The 15407-nt window shown below is 51.7% G+C and overlaps 1 protein-coding gene across 4 annotated transcripts in view; it reads left to right on the top strand.

The window, feature by feature from the left end:
* Window positions 1–15407, top strand: part of SMARCA4 (SWI/SNF related BAF chromatin remodeling complex subunit ATPase 4) — a 62812-nt gene that overhangs the window by 19544 nt on the left and 27861 nt on the right. For all 4 annotated transcript variants that reach the window (XM_075998285.1, XM_075998287.1, XM_075998286.1 and 1 more), the window contains exons 4-13: window positions 96–500; window positions 747–845; window positions 1510–1768; window positions 3551–3677; window positions 4555–4728; window positions 6643–6816; window positions 8083–8250; window positions 8340–8390; window positions 13234–13364; window positions 13513–13570. In XM_075998285.1, the coding sequence (XP_075854400.1) occupies window positions 96–500; window positions 747–845; window positions 1510–1768; window positions 3551–3677; window positions 4555–4728; window positions 6643–6816; window positions 8083–8250; window positions 8340–8390; window positions 13234–13364; window positions 13513–13570 (1646 nt within the window). The remainder of the gene's footprint in view (window positions 1–95; window positions 501–746; window positions 846–1509; window positions 1769–3550; window positions 3678–4554; window positions 4729–6642; window positions 6817–8082; window positions 8251–8339; window positions 8391–13233; window positions 13365–13512; window positions 13571–15407) is intronic.

Raw genomic sequence — 15407 nt, 5'->3', positions numbered from 1 at the left:
AGCTGGTGTAGATACATCAGAAAAGGTCACCGTCTCTGTCTTAAAAGCACAGATGTGTGCTGCTGAGTGACCAATGGGCTGGCCTTTCTCCGCAGGTTACCCCTCGCCCCTGGGTGGCTCTGAGCATGCCTCCAGCCCGGTTCCAGCCAGCGGCCCGTCCTCGGGTCCCCAGATGTCGTCTGGGCCGGGAGGGGCCCCACTGGATGGCGCCGACCCCCAGGCATTGGGGCAGCAGAACCGAGGCCCAACCCCGTTTAACCAGAACCAGCTGCACCAGCTGAGAGCTCAGATCATGGCCTATAAGATGCTGGCCAGGGGGCAGCCCCTGCCCGACCACCTGCAGATGGCCGTGCAGGGAAAGCGGCCGATGCCCGGGATGCAGCAGCAGATGCCAACACTACCTCCACCCTCGGTGTCCGCAACCGGACCCGGTCCCGGCCCTGGCCCTGGCCCTGGCCCAGGTCCGGGCCCAGCACCTCCAAATTACAGCAGGCCTCATGGTAAGCTCTGCCCGCCCGCGTCCCCTCTCTGGGATTCCACTTCTGGGTGCTGGGAGGGGGGGGTGGGGGGACGGTGGGGGGGCTGTCCTGATAGATGCTGTTTCTCCACCTCCCTTCCTCCCAGGCCCTCACTCGGGGGCCCGTTGATGAGTGTGTCCCCTGGAGCCAGGGCTGCCCACGGGGCGGGTGCAGGTGTGGACACAGGATGCATGTTAATCTCTCCTGTTGCTTTCTCCCTGTGTGTAGGTATGGGAGGGCCCAACATGCCCCCGCCAGGACCCTCAGGCGTGCCCCCTGGGATGCCAGGCCAGCCCCCCGGAGGGCCTCCCAAGCCCTGGCCTGAAGGTAGGTTCCCTTCTCTCTTGGGCTTGTGTCTGACTCCCCATCGTGAACTTGGGCTGTGCAGGCCTCGGGAAGAGCCGGGTCAGAGAGAAAGGGACAGTCAGCCCGACCCAAAGCCTATACTTCTCCTGTGGTCTTCTCTGGGTCTCTGTCCCGGGTTAGTTCCCAAAGGTTCGGTTTTGGTTCCACCTCCTCTGGTGGTGTGTGGCCTTCGCCTGGTCCCTGGCGTTCTGTGCATGTACTTAGTTGTTCAGGGAGAACCTCCCTCTGTTTGGGGCGAGGCAGTGCATGGAAGGGGCTCGTTTGTGGCCACCTTGGAGTCTGAGACGTAGCACTGGGCGTTGAAGAGTGAATCGCTTCAGCTGGACTTGGTAGTAGCTGCAGGAGAGGGAAGACAGGGAAATGCTGCCCCGTGAGCCCCAGCACCGAAGGACAGAGCCCAGGGTCGCCATGGGGCTGAGTGTCCCTTTCCAGCGGTGACTTGGCTCAGTGGAGGGCCTGTGGGACGGGGCTGAGGTCTCCAGGAGGTTCCAGCCCTGAGGCAGGGACCCCTGAGTGAGAGGCCGCCTGGCAGCTGCCTGAGAGGTGGGGGAGGGGAGCGGATTTGCTGTCCCCGGGGCTGGAGGGGCCCAAGAGCTCAACACGGGCCCCCGCTTGCCTCCCCCAGGGCCCATGGCGAATGCTGCTGCCCCCACCAGCACCCCTCAGAAGCTGATCCCCCCGCAGCCAACGGGCCGCCCTTCGCCTGCGCCCCCCGCAGTCCCGCCCGCCGCCTCCCCCGTGATGCCGCCCCAGACACAGTCCCCGGGGCAGCCGGCCCAGCCCGCCCCCATGGTGCCGCTGCACCAGAAGCAGAGTCGTATCACCCCCATCCAGAAGCCGAGGGGCCTGGACCCCGTGGAGATCCTGCAGGAGCGGGAGTACAGGTGAGGGTGCTGCCTCCTCCCCGGGCTCGCCTCGCCTCGCGGGGAGAGTCGGTGTGTGCGCGTGCGCGTGCTCTGCTGCCCCACGCGTCCGCGCCGTGCGCACTGTTCTGCCCTGGCCACGGGTCTTAGAGATCGCCGCCGCTGTGGCTTCCTGTTCATTTCCCGGATGGCGCAGTGTTCTGTCTGGTGGCTTTCCAGTCAGCCAGGCCCCTGGCTCCATGCCGTTGGGTCGTTTCTGAGCTCTCCGTTGAGATGATTCCTGCAGAGCTCTCATGTCACACCTGTGCACGTGTGTCAGTATCAGACCCTGGGAGAGGCGTTGTCGGGCTCCAGGGGACGTGCACTGGGAAATTTCGTAGATTCTGCAAAACTGCCCTCCACGGAGATTGTAGGAACACACACAAGAATGGAAGCGCCTGTTTTTACCAAGAAACATAGGGTGTGCTCCAGCTTTGGTTTTATCAGCACTCAAAAAAGCAACCCGGCAAGCTTGCAGTGGACCTTTGTCAAACATCGGTGGTCTGTTTCCCACACGGCAGCTTAAAGTCTCTTTACAGCTGACTTACATCAATTCCTGGCTTAAAACCTGCCTTTGGTTTCGTTTCCTATTATCCGTCCAATAAACGTTCCTTTCTGTCCAGCCCTGCCCAGCACTTCCCAGCACTTGGTCCTCACCTACCTCACTCTCCTTGTTTCTGTTTATTTAACAAGTTAGGCTCACTCCTGCCCCAGGACCTTTGCACAAGCTGTGTGTGGCTTCTTCTGGTCACACTGGCCTCATTGCTGAGATTACCTTTCCCCATCACCTCCAGCCCCTTCCTCAAAGCACTTACTACTCTCTGGAATTGCAGTAGATATTTAATTTTTTTTCTTTTGGAAACAAAGTCTCACTCTGTTGCCCAGGCTAGAGTGCTGTGTCATCAACCTAGCTCACAGTAACCTCAAACTCCTGGGCTCAAGTGATCCTTCTGCCTCAGCCTCCTGAATAGCTAAGACTACAGGCGTGTGCCACCATGGCCAGCTAATTTTTTGTATATATTTTTAGTTGGCCAATTAATTTCTTTCTAATTTTTTTGGTTGAGACAGGGGCTTGCCCTTGCTCAGGCTGGTTTTGAACTCCTGACTGAGTGATCCTCCCGCCTCAGCCTCCCAGAGTGCTAGGATTATAGGTGTGAGCCACTGTGCCCAGCCAATATATCTATATCTATCTATCTATCTGTCTATCTATCTATATATATATTTGAGACAGTCTCACTCTGTCACCTAGGGTGGAGAGCCCCATGAGTGACAAATGGCCTAGTTAGTCTTGTTCAGTCCTGGGGCCCCACACTGGAAATGGTCCTGGGCACACAGTAGGTGCTTAGGAGATACACGCGGAAAGACTTGAGTAGGGGGTTGTCCCATGAAACCTTTGGACTGAGCCTGAAGGGTTGCTCTGAGGCACAGGGGCTAAGCAGATTTCCACGCCACATGTCCCATCCATGCCAGCGCTGGGACGGATGAGGTGCTCACACTGCTGAAGTGTCACGAGCCAGCCGTCTCGTGTGCTGTGTCCCCGAGCCCTGTCCTAAGGAGTGTGGTCCTCCGAGCTGCCTCCCTCAGCTCTGCGTTGCTGCCGGCGTCCTCTTCTGAGGCATGTCCTGTCTGGTGAACAGCGTCACTGTCCCTCGAGGGACGGATTCCGCCTCCTGCATTCCCGGCTTTCGAGCACAGGACCAGGTGGGCTCCGCATACACACGAGCCCTCTCACCGCCCACCCGTCTCCCTGTCTTTGCCCCGCAGGCTGCAGGCTCGCATCGCGCACCGAATTCAGGAACTTGAAAACCTTCCCGGGTCCCTGGCCGGGGATTTGCGAACCAAAGCGACCATTGAGCTCAAGGCCCTCAGGCTGCTGAACTTCCAGAGGCAGGTGGGCTCGGGCGCGCGGCTGTTGGCTTGGGCAAGGGCCTTCCGAGGTGCTGGGGCTTAGGCTCAAAGCAGTGCTTGCTTGGTATTAAACAAATCGTCGTGATGGTGAAAAAGCCACCATGCCCATCCCTGGGTCTTTACTCACTGTCCCTCCTTCTTCTCATATCCTACACGGGTGGGGGCGTGGGCCATTCACAAGTTGAGTAGTGTGGCCTTCCTTCCCTAAGGTGGCAGAAGCAGGAGACTCACGTGGGTCTGTTGCTGAAGGCACGATGCTTTTGTTTTCTTTCTTTTCTTTTTCTTTTGAGACAGAGTCTCTCTTTGTTGCCTAGGCGAGAGTGCCGTGGCATCAGCCTAGCTCACAGCAACCTCCAACTCCTGGCTCAAGCGATCCTCCTGCCTCAGCCTCCTGAGTAGCTGGGACTACAGGCATGCACCACCATGCCCGGCTAATTTTTTCTATATATTTTAGTTGGCCAATTAATTTCTTTTTATTTTTAGTAGAGACGGGGTCTCCCTCTTGCTCAGGCTGGTTTTGAACTCCTGACCTTGAGTGATCCGCCCGCCTCGGCCTCCCAGAGTGCTAGGATTACAGGCGTGAGCCACCGCGCCTGGCCTGCTTTTGAATGACCCATAAAAAATTGTGTGTGTAGTTGAGGTGACACCTGGGTTATGAGAGGACCCAGCTTCTGGGTGTCCGGGAGCTGTCACCTTCTGTGTGCTCACATGGCCCGCGAGCACCTCCCAGACACATGGACTTGGCGCGTAAGGCACTTCCACAGTCTCCTAGGAAGCAGCGGCGCTCTGCGGAGCATGCTGTGTGTCACCGCGGATGGCACGGAGCTGCACAGCACCAGCCTGTCCTCTCCTTCCCTCAGCTGCGCCAGGAGGTCGTGGTGTGCATGCGCAGGGACACGGCGCTGGAGACGGCCCTCAACGCCAAGGCCTACAAGCGCAGCAAGCGGCAGTCGCTGCGCGAGGCCCGCATCACCGAGAAGCTGGAGAAGCAGCAGAAGATCGAGCAGGAGCGCAAGCGCCGGCAGAAGCACCAGGTGCGTCCCGCGGCCCGCACGCCTGGCCGCCCCCGAGGCCCGCCCCCTCGCCCACGGTGCTGTGGCTGCTTTGTTTCTAAGCAGCTGCTTGTCTCTTTTTTTGTTGATGATAACGGTGTTCTAAACACTGAGCCTATGTCGGTGGCCAAAACCAAACAGCAGAGGAAGACGGGCGGTAATAATCCCACGTGTGGCACGCTGGGAAGGTGCTAGGTGTAAAGACTCAAGCCGGGATAGAGAGTGAACACGTTGTGAACACGTGGGGGGGAGTTCTCTCTGGGGTGGTGACATCTGAGCAGAGGCCCGAGAGACGGGCCACGCGGGTATGTGGGCAAAGTGGACAAAGCTTTCCAGCATGTCCTCCATGGATCCCGCTGCAGCCAAAGGGGCAGGAAGGGACAGGACACGTGGGCCGCAGGGAGGATTGGGCTTTTGCTCTGAGTCAGGTGGGAGCCATGGAGGGTTCCACGCAGAGAAGGGACTCAGACTTTCACAGGATAAGTCAAGACCAAAATCTCTAAATCTAAAAGCAAATAGGATTCGGGGATAATTCTCTTTCTTTTTTGGTCATTTATATTTTCTAAGGCTTTTCTACAATTAATATGTTTTTTAAATGATGCAAAAAAAGCCAACACTCAGTGTTAACATTTTGGTATGTATCATTGCAGACTTCCTGTTGTGTATATATATTAATAAAAAGTTAAATAGCCATTTTAAAAAAGACATTGATCTGTTTGTAAATATTGTTGAAATATACTTTTTTTTTTTTTTTTTTTTTGAGACAGAGTCTCACTTTTTTGCCCAGGCTAGAGTGAGTGCCGTGGCGTCAGCCTGGCTCACAGCAACCTCAAACTCCTGGGCTCAGCGATCCTACTGCCTCAGCCTCCCGAGTAGCTGGGACTACAGGCATGCACCACCATGCCCGGCTAATTTTTTTTTGTATATATATTTTTAGTTGGTCAATTAATTTATTTCTATTTTTGGTAGAGACGGGGTCTCGCTCGGGCTGGTTTCGAACTCCTGACCTTGAGCGATCTGCCCGCCTCGGCCTCCCAAAGTGCTAGGATTATAGGCGTGAGCCACCACGCCCGGCGAAATATACTTTTTAAAAAATTTATTTTGTTACATTTTTCCTTTTTCCAATACCTTCACTTGCCTTTTTGAGACAGCCTCACTCTGTCACCCAGGCTGGAGTGCATTGGTGTGACCATATCTCAAACTCCTGGGCTCAAGTGATCCTCCTGCCTCAGCTTCCTGAGTAGCTAGGACTATAGGCACCACCAAACCTGGCTTATTTTTGTATTTTCAGTAGAGACGGGGTCTCGCTGAACTCTGGCTGGTCTTGAACTCCTCGCCTCAATTGATCCTACCACCTCGGCCTCCCAGAGTGCTAGGATTACAGGCGTGAGCCACCATGCCTGTCCAGAGACATGATTTTTAATGTCTACATTGGATTCCATCTCAGTATGTCCAGTATCCAGAAATTTATGTCACTATTTCCCTGTTTGGAGACATATAATGTATTTTGAACTTTTCAAAATTAAAAATGACACTGAGATGGACTCTCTCACCTTGGAGTTTTTGGGACCCAATTTGGATATTTCCTTAAAATAAATTCCTAGCAGTGAAATAACTCGGTTGGAGGGAGTGTTTTTGAGACATTTCCGGTCTCGCGCGAGGCTGGCCCTGGCAAGGTCAGCTGCCCGCACGCTCGCCGGGTGCGCACGCGTCTTCCTCTCCTGTCAGCACCGGGTTTTCTCAACACAGGAAAAGCAGGGCCAGCGTCCCTTTAGTACTTTGATTATATTCTCTTGTTTTTGAACAAGCTGCCTTTAAATTTTGCCTCGGGGTGGGGGGATGTCGCAGTGACCTCTGCCGCGGAGTCAGTCTTCTCTTTTGCGTGTGTCGCTGCAGGAATACCTCAATAGCATTCTTCAGCATGCCAAGGATTTCAAAGAGTACCACAGATCAGTCACAGGCAAAATCCAGAAGCTCACCAAGGCAGTGGCCACGTACCACGCCAACACGGAGCGGGAGCAGAAGAAAGAAAACGAAAGGATCGAGAAGGAGAGAATGCGGAGGCTCATGGTAAGAAGGTTCTAGCTACTTGATTTTGGCCCCTTTCTGTGCGCACTGTTGTGTGGCAGGCACCGGGTGTTGGTCACCCAGGGTTATGCTAAGGGTTTGTGTAGCTCGGAGTAGGAGGTGAGGTAGGAGAAGGAACAGGCTGGGGTTTGGGAGTCAGAGTCCTGGGCTCAGACCTTGGTCCGTCTGACTGTCAGAGTGACCATCAGAGTGACCTCGTGACCCCATGCAGCTAGCTGGCCACTCTGTCTTCTCTGGGAGGTGGAAATGGTACCCCCTCCCTGGGCTCCCCAGAGAGCCACACATGGCGCAGTGCAGACTGCCCACCTCCCAGCCCAGAATGTTTCTGCTCCTTTATTCATGAACAAGTTGCTGATCGGGCACATAGTGGCAGCCTGCTCTGTGCCCGCCACTGCCGAGTGTATGGGGACATAGCCGGGAACAGGACACACTGCCTGCCCTTACGGGGCTGGTGCGTGTGCTTGCGGGATGGATATTCAAATGAAATAACAAGCTAGTTTCGCATGGTGACAAATGCAGTGAAGAGAAGACCCCCTCCCCCCAGGTTGTAGGGGAGGCTGGGGTGCTATGACAAGGCCTTGGAACAGGGGCCCAGAGGGAGGGTGTGACTAAATGAATACAGAGATGGGGGAGCCCCGGGGAGATAAGAAACCAGGGCCGAGGTAGCAGACAGCCAAGTGCAAGGTATAAGTGGCCTCAGGTCCCTGGGACATGTGGTGCAAAGCAGGAGGTGAGGCCAGAGAGCTGGCCCAGGGGCAGGTCGCGTGGGACCTTGCGGGCCATCGCAAGACTGGATTTAATTCTGAACAGGAGGGGCTGTCCCAGGAGGGTTTCAGCCGCGGGTGACTTGGTCTGATCTGTTCATAGAGAGGTGCGAGGGGATTCCTGCAGGAATCGGAGTGATGTGGCTCAGACCAGGTGGAGAGAAGGGTTCGGATTTGGAGTGTACTTGGTGGACAGAGAGGATGGAACACGCTCACGGCCTCTGGAAATGGCTCCTGGCAGACTGTGTCTGCCTAGCGGGTGCCATTGGAGTCTAGCGTTCGGTAATAGCTACCGAAGGAGGCGTCACTGCTGTTCGAAGGGCTGGTAGCACAGTGTGGGTGTGAGCTGAGCGCTCCCTGAATGTGCCTCTGGTCGAGGGTTCACAGCAACCCGCCGCGGGCCCCGGCCCGGCCTTGCCTGCCTGGGGTGCCGCCAGACGCGCGTGTGTCACGAACAAGTGCCGTAACCCCCACGCTCTCGTAGGCTGAAGACGAGGAGGGCTACCGCAAGCTCATCGACCAGAAGAAGGACAAGCGCCTGGCCTACCTCTTGCAGCAGACGGACGAATACGTGGCTAACCTCACGGAGCTGGTGCGCCAGCACAAGGCCGCCCAGGTCGCCAAGGAGAAGAAGAAGAAAAAGAAAAAGAAGGTGGGCCGGGAGGGTGGGAGCGCCTATGTTTGCATGGGTGGCCTCGGCCTGCCAGGGCAGGGCCTGACCGTGTCTCTCTGTCCTTCCAGAAGGCAGAAAATGCAGAGGGACAGACGCCTGCGATCGGGCCGGATGGTGAGGTGAGGAAGCGGGGGTTTCTTGTGGAAACACAGGCCCAGCCCTGTGGCTCGGGTCTGTACCATACTTTAAGCTGCTTTTCAAATTCCAAACGCTCTGCGTGATGCGGGCAAGAATCCCAGAGTGTCCCCGACCCCCATCCTGCCCCCTCCATCCCACATGTTGAGTGTGTCTCCTTCCAGACCTTTCTCTGTGCATGTGCTGCATTACTTATGTTTAAGTTTTTACTTTTTCGTAATTCCAGACTTACAGGGAAGATTCAAGAACAGTCTAGAGGCTTCCTGTGTATGCTTCACCCCAGAGTCTCCATTTTCATGTGTATTTTTTCCTGAACCCCTTAGCAAGATGCAGACAAGACAGCCCTTACCTGCGTGTATTTCAGTGCACACCACCGAAGGACAAGGTCGTCTTCTGTGCCGTACCACGATGAGCAGTGCAGGAAGTGAACACACATGCAATACTGTTGTCCAGTCTATTACGGTTATGCCATTTGTCCCTCTGGTGTCCTTCACAGCAACAGAAAACCCCGGGTCACTTCTAGTGGAGGTCCCTTTGGTCTGCTTTGATCTTCAACAGCCTCTCACTTTTTCTTTGCCCTTTAAGCCCTTGCACATTCTCTGAAGAGCATGGGCCAGGTCTCTTATCCAGTGGCCCCCAGTGTGAGTTGGTCTGATGTTTCCCTGTGACTAGATTCAGGCTATGTGTTTTAAGCAGGAAGACCCCACTGTCACCCTGTGTCCTCTGTGCGTCACATCAGGAGTGTGTGAAGTTTGTAAAGTCACTGGTGACATTGACCTTGATCCCTTGGTGACTGCCAAGGGCACTCCACTGTAAAGTTACTGTTTTTCCTTTTGTAATCATTAAGTACCTTGTGGGGAGAGACTGGAGACTGTGTGGTTGTATTGTAACTCCTCAAAATTCCAGTGGCTTAGCATCCATCGGTTTTGTTTGCCTGTATCAGTTTTGGCTGTGATAGTTACAAAATTGTGATTTTTAGTCCAATGTTCCTTCTACATTGATTTAGTTGGCTTCCTACAGTAGGAAAAGTTTTCTTTTCCTGTTTGGCCTGGCGTAGACTCACGGATTCTTATGTGTTTGAATGCGTCCTAATACTTTACTATTACTAATATTTGTTTTGGTTATTTAGTTTTGACCAGTGAAAGCCTCTTTCCATTGGCTCCTGTGTCCTTTTTTTTTTTTTTTTTTTTTTTTTGAGACAGAGTCTCACTTTGTTGTCCAGGCTAGAGTGAGTGCCGTGGCGTCAGCCTAGCTCACAGCAACCTCAAACTCCTGGGCTCCAGTGATCCTTCTGCCTCAGCCTCCCGAGTAGCTGGGACTACAGGCATGTGCCACTATGCCCGGCTAATTTTTTATATATATATATCAGTTGGCCAATTAATTTCTTTCAGTTTATAGTAGAGACGGGGTCTCGCTCTTGCTCAGGCTGGTTTTGAACTCCTGACCTTGAGCAATCCGCCCGCCTCGGCCTCCCAAGAGCTAGGATTACAGGCGTGAGCCACAGCGCCCGGCCTTCCTGTGTCCTTTTGACGTGCACCCATCATCCTTGGGCCACTTCCTTCCTTACCAGGCTCTTCTGTTTTTCCTGCCAAGCCCTGCAATTAGCCATTCACCAAGGAGTCCTGGTTCTTTTTATTAGAGATGATATTTAGAAACCAAGATCTGACTTTGGGTGTGCTCATTGCTGCTGGGCTGTTGCTACTTCTAGGCACTTGCAGCAGCCAGATGTAGGAAACAGATGTATGCACACATACACGTCTGCATTGCTGTTTATATATATTCAAAATCTTGAGGTCATGCTGATGCCTCCCATTCTAATCCAACACTAGAGGGTTATTTCTATCCCCGCCCATTCCATAATTCTAAAATCAGGATTAGCCACGATAATATTCACTTATTTGTTCAGTTCTAGAATGCACAGAAGGTACGTTCCAAATTGTTACCTGATACCCCTGTGAAGACCCTCCTAGCCACAGTTTGGTGTCTGTACTAACCAGCCCCCTTGTAGAGGGCTCACTGTCCTGTGTGCCTGTCCTTTCCTCCCGTCACTGCAATTTGATACACTCATGTGGTAGAAAGATGTATAAAAAGATGGGGAAATAAAAAGCATTTCCGGACGGCGCAGTGGCTCATACCTATATTTCTAGCCCTCTGGGAGGCAGAGGTGGGAGGATTGCTTGAGCTCAGAAGTTCAAGACCAGCCTGAGGAAGAACAAGACCCCATTTCTACTGAAAATGGAAAAATTGGCCAGGCGTCATGGCGCGTGCCTATAGTCCTGGCTACTTGGGAGGCTGAGGCAGGAGGATGGCTTGAGCCCAGGAGTTTGAGGATCCAGTGAGCTATGATGACACCACTGCATCTTGCCTGGGGCAAATACAGAACGAGACTCTGTCTCAATTAAACAAAAATAAAAGGCATTTTCTGTGCCACTTCCTCTCAACCCTTTTTGGCCCTTCCGAGAGAAGCCACAAGAACTATTGCTGTGTTTGCTCTAAGACTGTGCGTGTCACTGGATGTTTTGCTCTCCTGCCTAGTGTTGTACCTCAGATGTCTTTCCAAGTTAGCTTTTGTCCACTTACCTTGTTCTTTCTAAAGTCACCACAGTACAGATGGCTATTGCTTGCTCATTTGAATTACTGAATTCTTGTAGAAAAAGTTTAGGTGAGTACATGAACCATGCTATCTCCCAGCCAGGCACATTTGATCCTGGTTGTCTTCTCTGTACCCTTCTGGAAATCTTTATGGAACTGTTTGGTTCCGTCAAGACATAGCTAGACATTCTCCATTTAGTGAGTGGTTTGGGCAACTTTCCATATTAAGCCAATTCATTTTTTTATGTTGTGTATTCAAAATTCAGTTCTCAACTCAAACTGATAGCTATTTAGGTCGCTTCCAGAGATACCACACAGAGCAGCTCCTACGTGTCATGCTTGTTCAGCTCCTCCCCTGTTGGTGGATAGCTCAGTTGTTTCCTTGTGTCCTGTCGTGCACGTTGCTGTGGTGAGCATCCTTGTACATCATGTGTTGGGCTGCCATTACAAAATACCATCAACTGGGTGGCTTAAAAACTTCTTATAGTTCTGGGGGCTGAGAGTGCAAGATCAAGGTACCAGCTGGGCTGGTTCCTGATGAGGACCTTCTTCCTGGCTTATTGATGGCTGCCATGCTCACATGGTTGAGAGAGAGACTAGTGTCTTGTCTTGTTGTTGTTATTGTTTGATACAGGGTCTCATCATATTGCCTAGGTTGGCCCCGAACTCCTGGGCTCAGGTGATCCTCCTGCCTCATCCTCCCTAGTAGTTGGGATTCCCACTACAGGCGTGAGCCAGTGAGCCACCACACCCAGCTTGGTGTCTCCTCTTACAAGGACACTAATTCCATTATGAGAGCCCCACCCGCATGACCTCATCTAACCTTAGTTACTGCCCAAAGGCCCCATCTCCAGATACCAACATTGCAGGTTAGGGCTTCAACATATTAATTTTGCGGGTACAAAATGCAGTGTATAGCAGATGCAGATGCACGGTTTTTCCTAAAGGCTGGATTCCCAGAGGTAAATGACTCTGGTGATTAACCGAGATACGTATTTTGAGTGATTTTATTTAAAATGGGATATTGAATTCTTTTTAGAATGTGTGCTGGCCTTTTACTGCAGTACAAAGCCTTCTGCCTAAGGCTATTTGGAAGACTTATATAGTGGGAGGATCACTTGAGCCCCGGAGTTGGAGGCTGCCATGAGCTATGATCGCGCCTGTGAATAGCCATTGCACTGCAGCCTGGACAACGTAGTGAGACCCTGTCTCCTACAAACTAAAAAAAAAGAGTAAAGATGCCCAAGGCTTACCCCAGAGCAGTCCGATCACAATACCTCTCCCCTGGTGGGTCCCAGGGAGGATGTAGGGGGTAATGTCCCTGGTTGAGGCAGCCTGCAGAGCCCATTCTTGGGGCAGGGGTTGCTGTCACCCCCCAGAGTGTGCTACCTGAGAGTGAGCTTTTAACCCGTGGAGACTAGGATTGCTGCACTGCGTGGGCAGTGTGGACAGCCAGCATTTCTGGAGGTAGGTGTCATGCGTTTCTGGAAGGTGGAAACCAAGGTTGAGACCAAGAACTTCATCTTCTTCCCGGAGGTTTCCTCTAGGAAATGTGAAAGTAGCAATTGAGGGGAGAGAGGGAATGTTTATCCAAAATTGATATCTCAAGTAGGAGAAATTCCATATTTGTTGCTAAGAGGAAGTTCTTTTATTTTTCAAATATTCCAGTTAACTATTTAACAAGAAAGAATGAGGACCCTCGATGAGGTCTGCAAATACAGTAGACGTGGGGAAAAAATCGAGGGCCAGACAATGTGAATGGTAGAGCTGTCTGGGTAAAAAAAGAGGAAGGAACAGAAGTGATGAAGTCCTTGTTCCTTCTGCTTGGAATTGATCTGGAGGGACGTATAAGAGACTAACGCAAAAAGAAAAAAAAAAAAAAAGAGACTAACGCCAGCGGACGCCTGTGAAGGGACAAGCTGTCAGGCTGGCGCAGTTGTAGGGAGAGCCCGCACGCTGCTGTGTACGGCCTGTTTGAAAATTAAAATGTGTGTGTCGGTTACCTCGGAGACACAATTGTCATGTAGCCAGGACTGGTGGGTTATATCTTTCTACTGAACTATTGAATATACAGTCAGCCCATCTTCACCACCACAGGCCATGCTTGTGTGCCGGTTTCTGGGCGTGCGGTTGCGCAGGCACTTCCCAAGTCGGCCATGGTTAGCCCTGATCTGCCCTGGGTGCCTGGGGTGTGGAGACCCCAGAAGCTCACGTCACGTGGGTAACCTTTTGCAGCCTCTGGACGAGACCAGCCAGATGAGCGACCTCCCTGTGAAAGTGATCCACGTGGAGAGCGGCAAGATCCTCACGGGCACGGATGCCCCCAAGGCGGGGCAGCTGGAGGCTTGGCTGGAGATGAACCCGGGGTGAGTCGGGCCTCGCAGGTGCCGCGGGGATCTGGAGTGGCGGCTGGGGGTGCTGTTGCTTGCGTTCGCATACCAGGCTGGCTTGCTAGGGAAACTGAGTCCTGCTGTTGTGAGCAGACTTGTCTTAAAGCCCTAATATTTCTTCCAGGTATGAGGTAGCTCCGAGATCTGATAGTGAAGAAAGCGGCTCAGAAGAAGAGGAGGAGGTAAGAGACCGTTTCCTGCTTTCAGGGCCCTTAGTGCTCGGGAGCGGTGACTTCCACCCCCTGTGCGTCTGCCACCCTGGGCGCTGTGACCTTCTCCTGCTATGGCTGAATGTCGTGCAGGGCAGGGGGCAGCCCAGGTCCCAGTCCTGGCTGAATTCGGTGCTTTAGAGCTGCGCCGCCCAGTGGGGCCGCTTCTAGCCGCACTCGACTGTTTCCGTTTTAAATTAAATCAGTCAAATAAAGTTTAAATTCATTTCCTTGGTCACATTAGCTGCACTTCCAGCGCTCAGCATCCCTGCTCTGTGAATGGTCTGCTTCGTTTTCTGCTCCTGAACACTTGTGTTTGTTGACTCTAAGTATTTATTCACTTTCAACGTATGTATCCCTAGCCTGAAACCAGCTCCACGTTCACGGACCTCTTTCCTTTGCTTTGTCTTGTTTTACCGCTTCCAACTTGAGATTTGTCGTTTTCCTCTTTGGGTTATCTGGAACCTACTTGGCGTAGGGCACTAGGGGAAGGTCTAACTTTTTTCTCCTCCCCGCAGCACTACCTGGATTGGCATCCCATTTCAACCTTCCCCTTCCCATCAACTGGGCTATTTGCAAAAGATAATTTTCTATCCACTGGAGTCTTTGAGTGCCCCCTCCCCCATTCAGCTTCTTTCTCTCAGTCTAATGATGTGTTGGCTGGTAACATTTTGTTGTAATTTTTTAACAGCTTTGTTATTGAGGTATACTTCACGTACCATCAAATGCACCCATTGAAAGTGTATAATTCAGTATTTTTGATGGAGAGTTGTGTGATCATCACACACCAGCTTTGTCACCCCAGAACACTCCTCCTGCCCATTTGCAGTTGGTACCTGCTGCCTCCCCCAGTCCCAGGGAACTCCTGATTTGCGTCCTGTCTGTAGATTTGCTATCTGTGGACATTTCCTAGCGATGGAGTCATAGCATGTGGCCTTTTGCATCGGATTCCTTTTTGTTTAGCTTTTGAGGTTCATCCATGTTGTATCAAGAATTTGTTCCCCTTTTTTTTTTTGCTGAGTCCTGTTACATTGCGTGGGTAGGACGCATTTTGCTTATGCATTCACCAATTGATGGACATTTGTGTTTCCATTTTTTGCTGTTACCTGTTATGAATAATGTTGCTGTAAACCTTTAGAACATGTCTGTGTATAGACATGTGTTTTCACTTCTGTTGGGTGTGGATTGCTGGGTCATGTGGTAAGTTTATGTTTCGTGTTTCCCTTTTTAAGTCACTGCCAAACGGTTTTCCAAAGGGACTGTACCATTTCACAGATTCCAGTTTCCCCATATCTTCACCAACACTTGGTATTGTCTGTCCTTTTGATACAGCCGTTCTAGTGGGCATGTGGTGGTGTCCCATTGGGGTTTTAATTTGCATTTTCCTAGTAACTCGTGCTGTTCACAGCTTTTCATGTGCACATACATGGCATTCATTTATCTTTGGTGAAAATCTGTTACCTATATTGCCTATTTTTTAATTGGGTTGTTGTCTTATTGAGTTAATATCCTGTATATATTTTAGATACACTTCTTCGATCCAATGTATAATTTGGAAACATCCTCTCCCAGTGTGATTGCCTTTTCATTTCCTTAATGGTTTCTTTTGAAATGCAAAAGTTTTTAATTTTGATGAAATCCAATGTATCATTTTTATGCCTTTTATGGATTGTGATTTCAGTCTTTTATTTAAGAACTATTTGCCTTAACCCCAAATCACAAAGCCTTTCTCCTAAGTTTTCTTCTAGAAGTTTTACAGTGTAAACTCTTACATTTAGGGTCATATTCAAGTTGATTTTTGCATGTAGTC

Source organism: Microcebus murinus, chromosome 27, assembly GCF_040939455.1.
Source record: "Microcebus murinus isolate Inina chromosome 27, M.murinus_Inina_mat1.0, whole genome shotgun sequence".
NCBI lineage: Eukaryota > Metazoa > Chordata > Mammalia > Primates > Cheirogaleidae > Microcebus > Microcebus murinus.
This window is presented reverse-complemented; position numbering and strand designations above follow the sequence as displayed.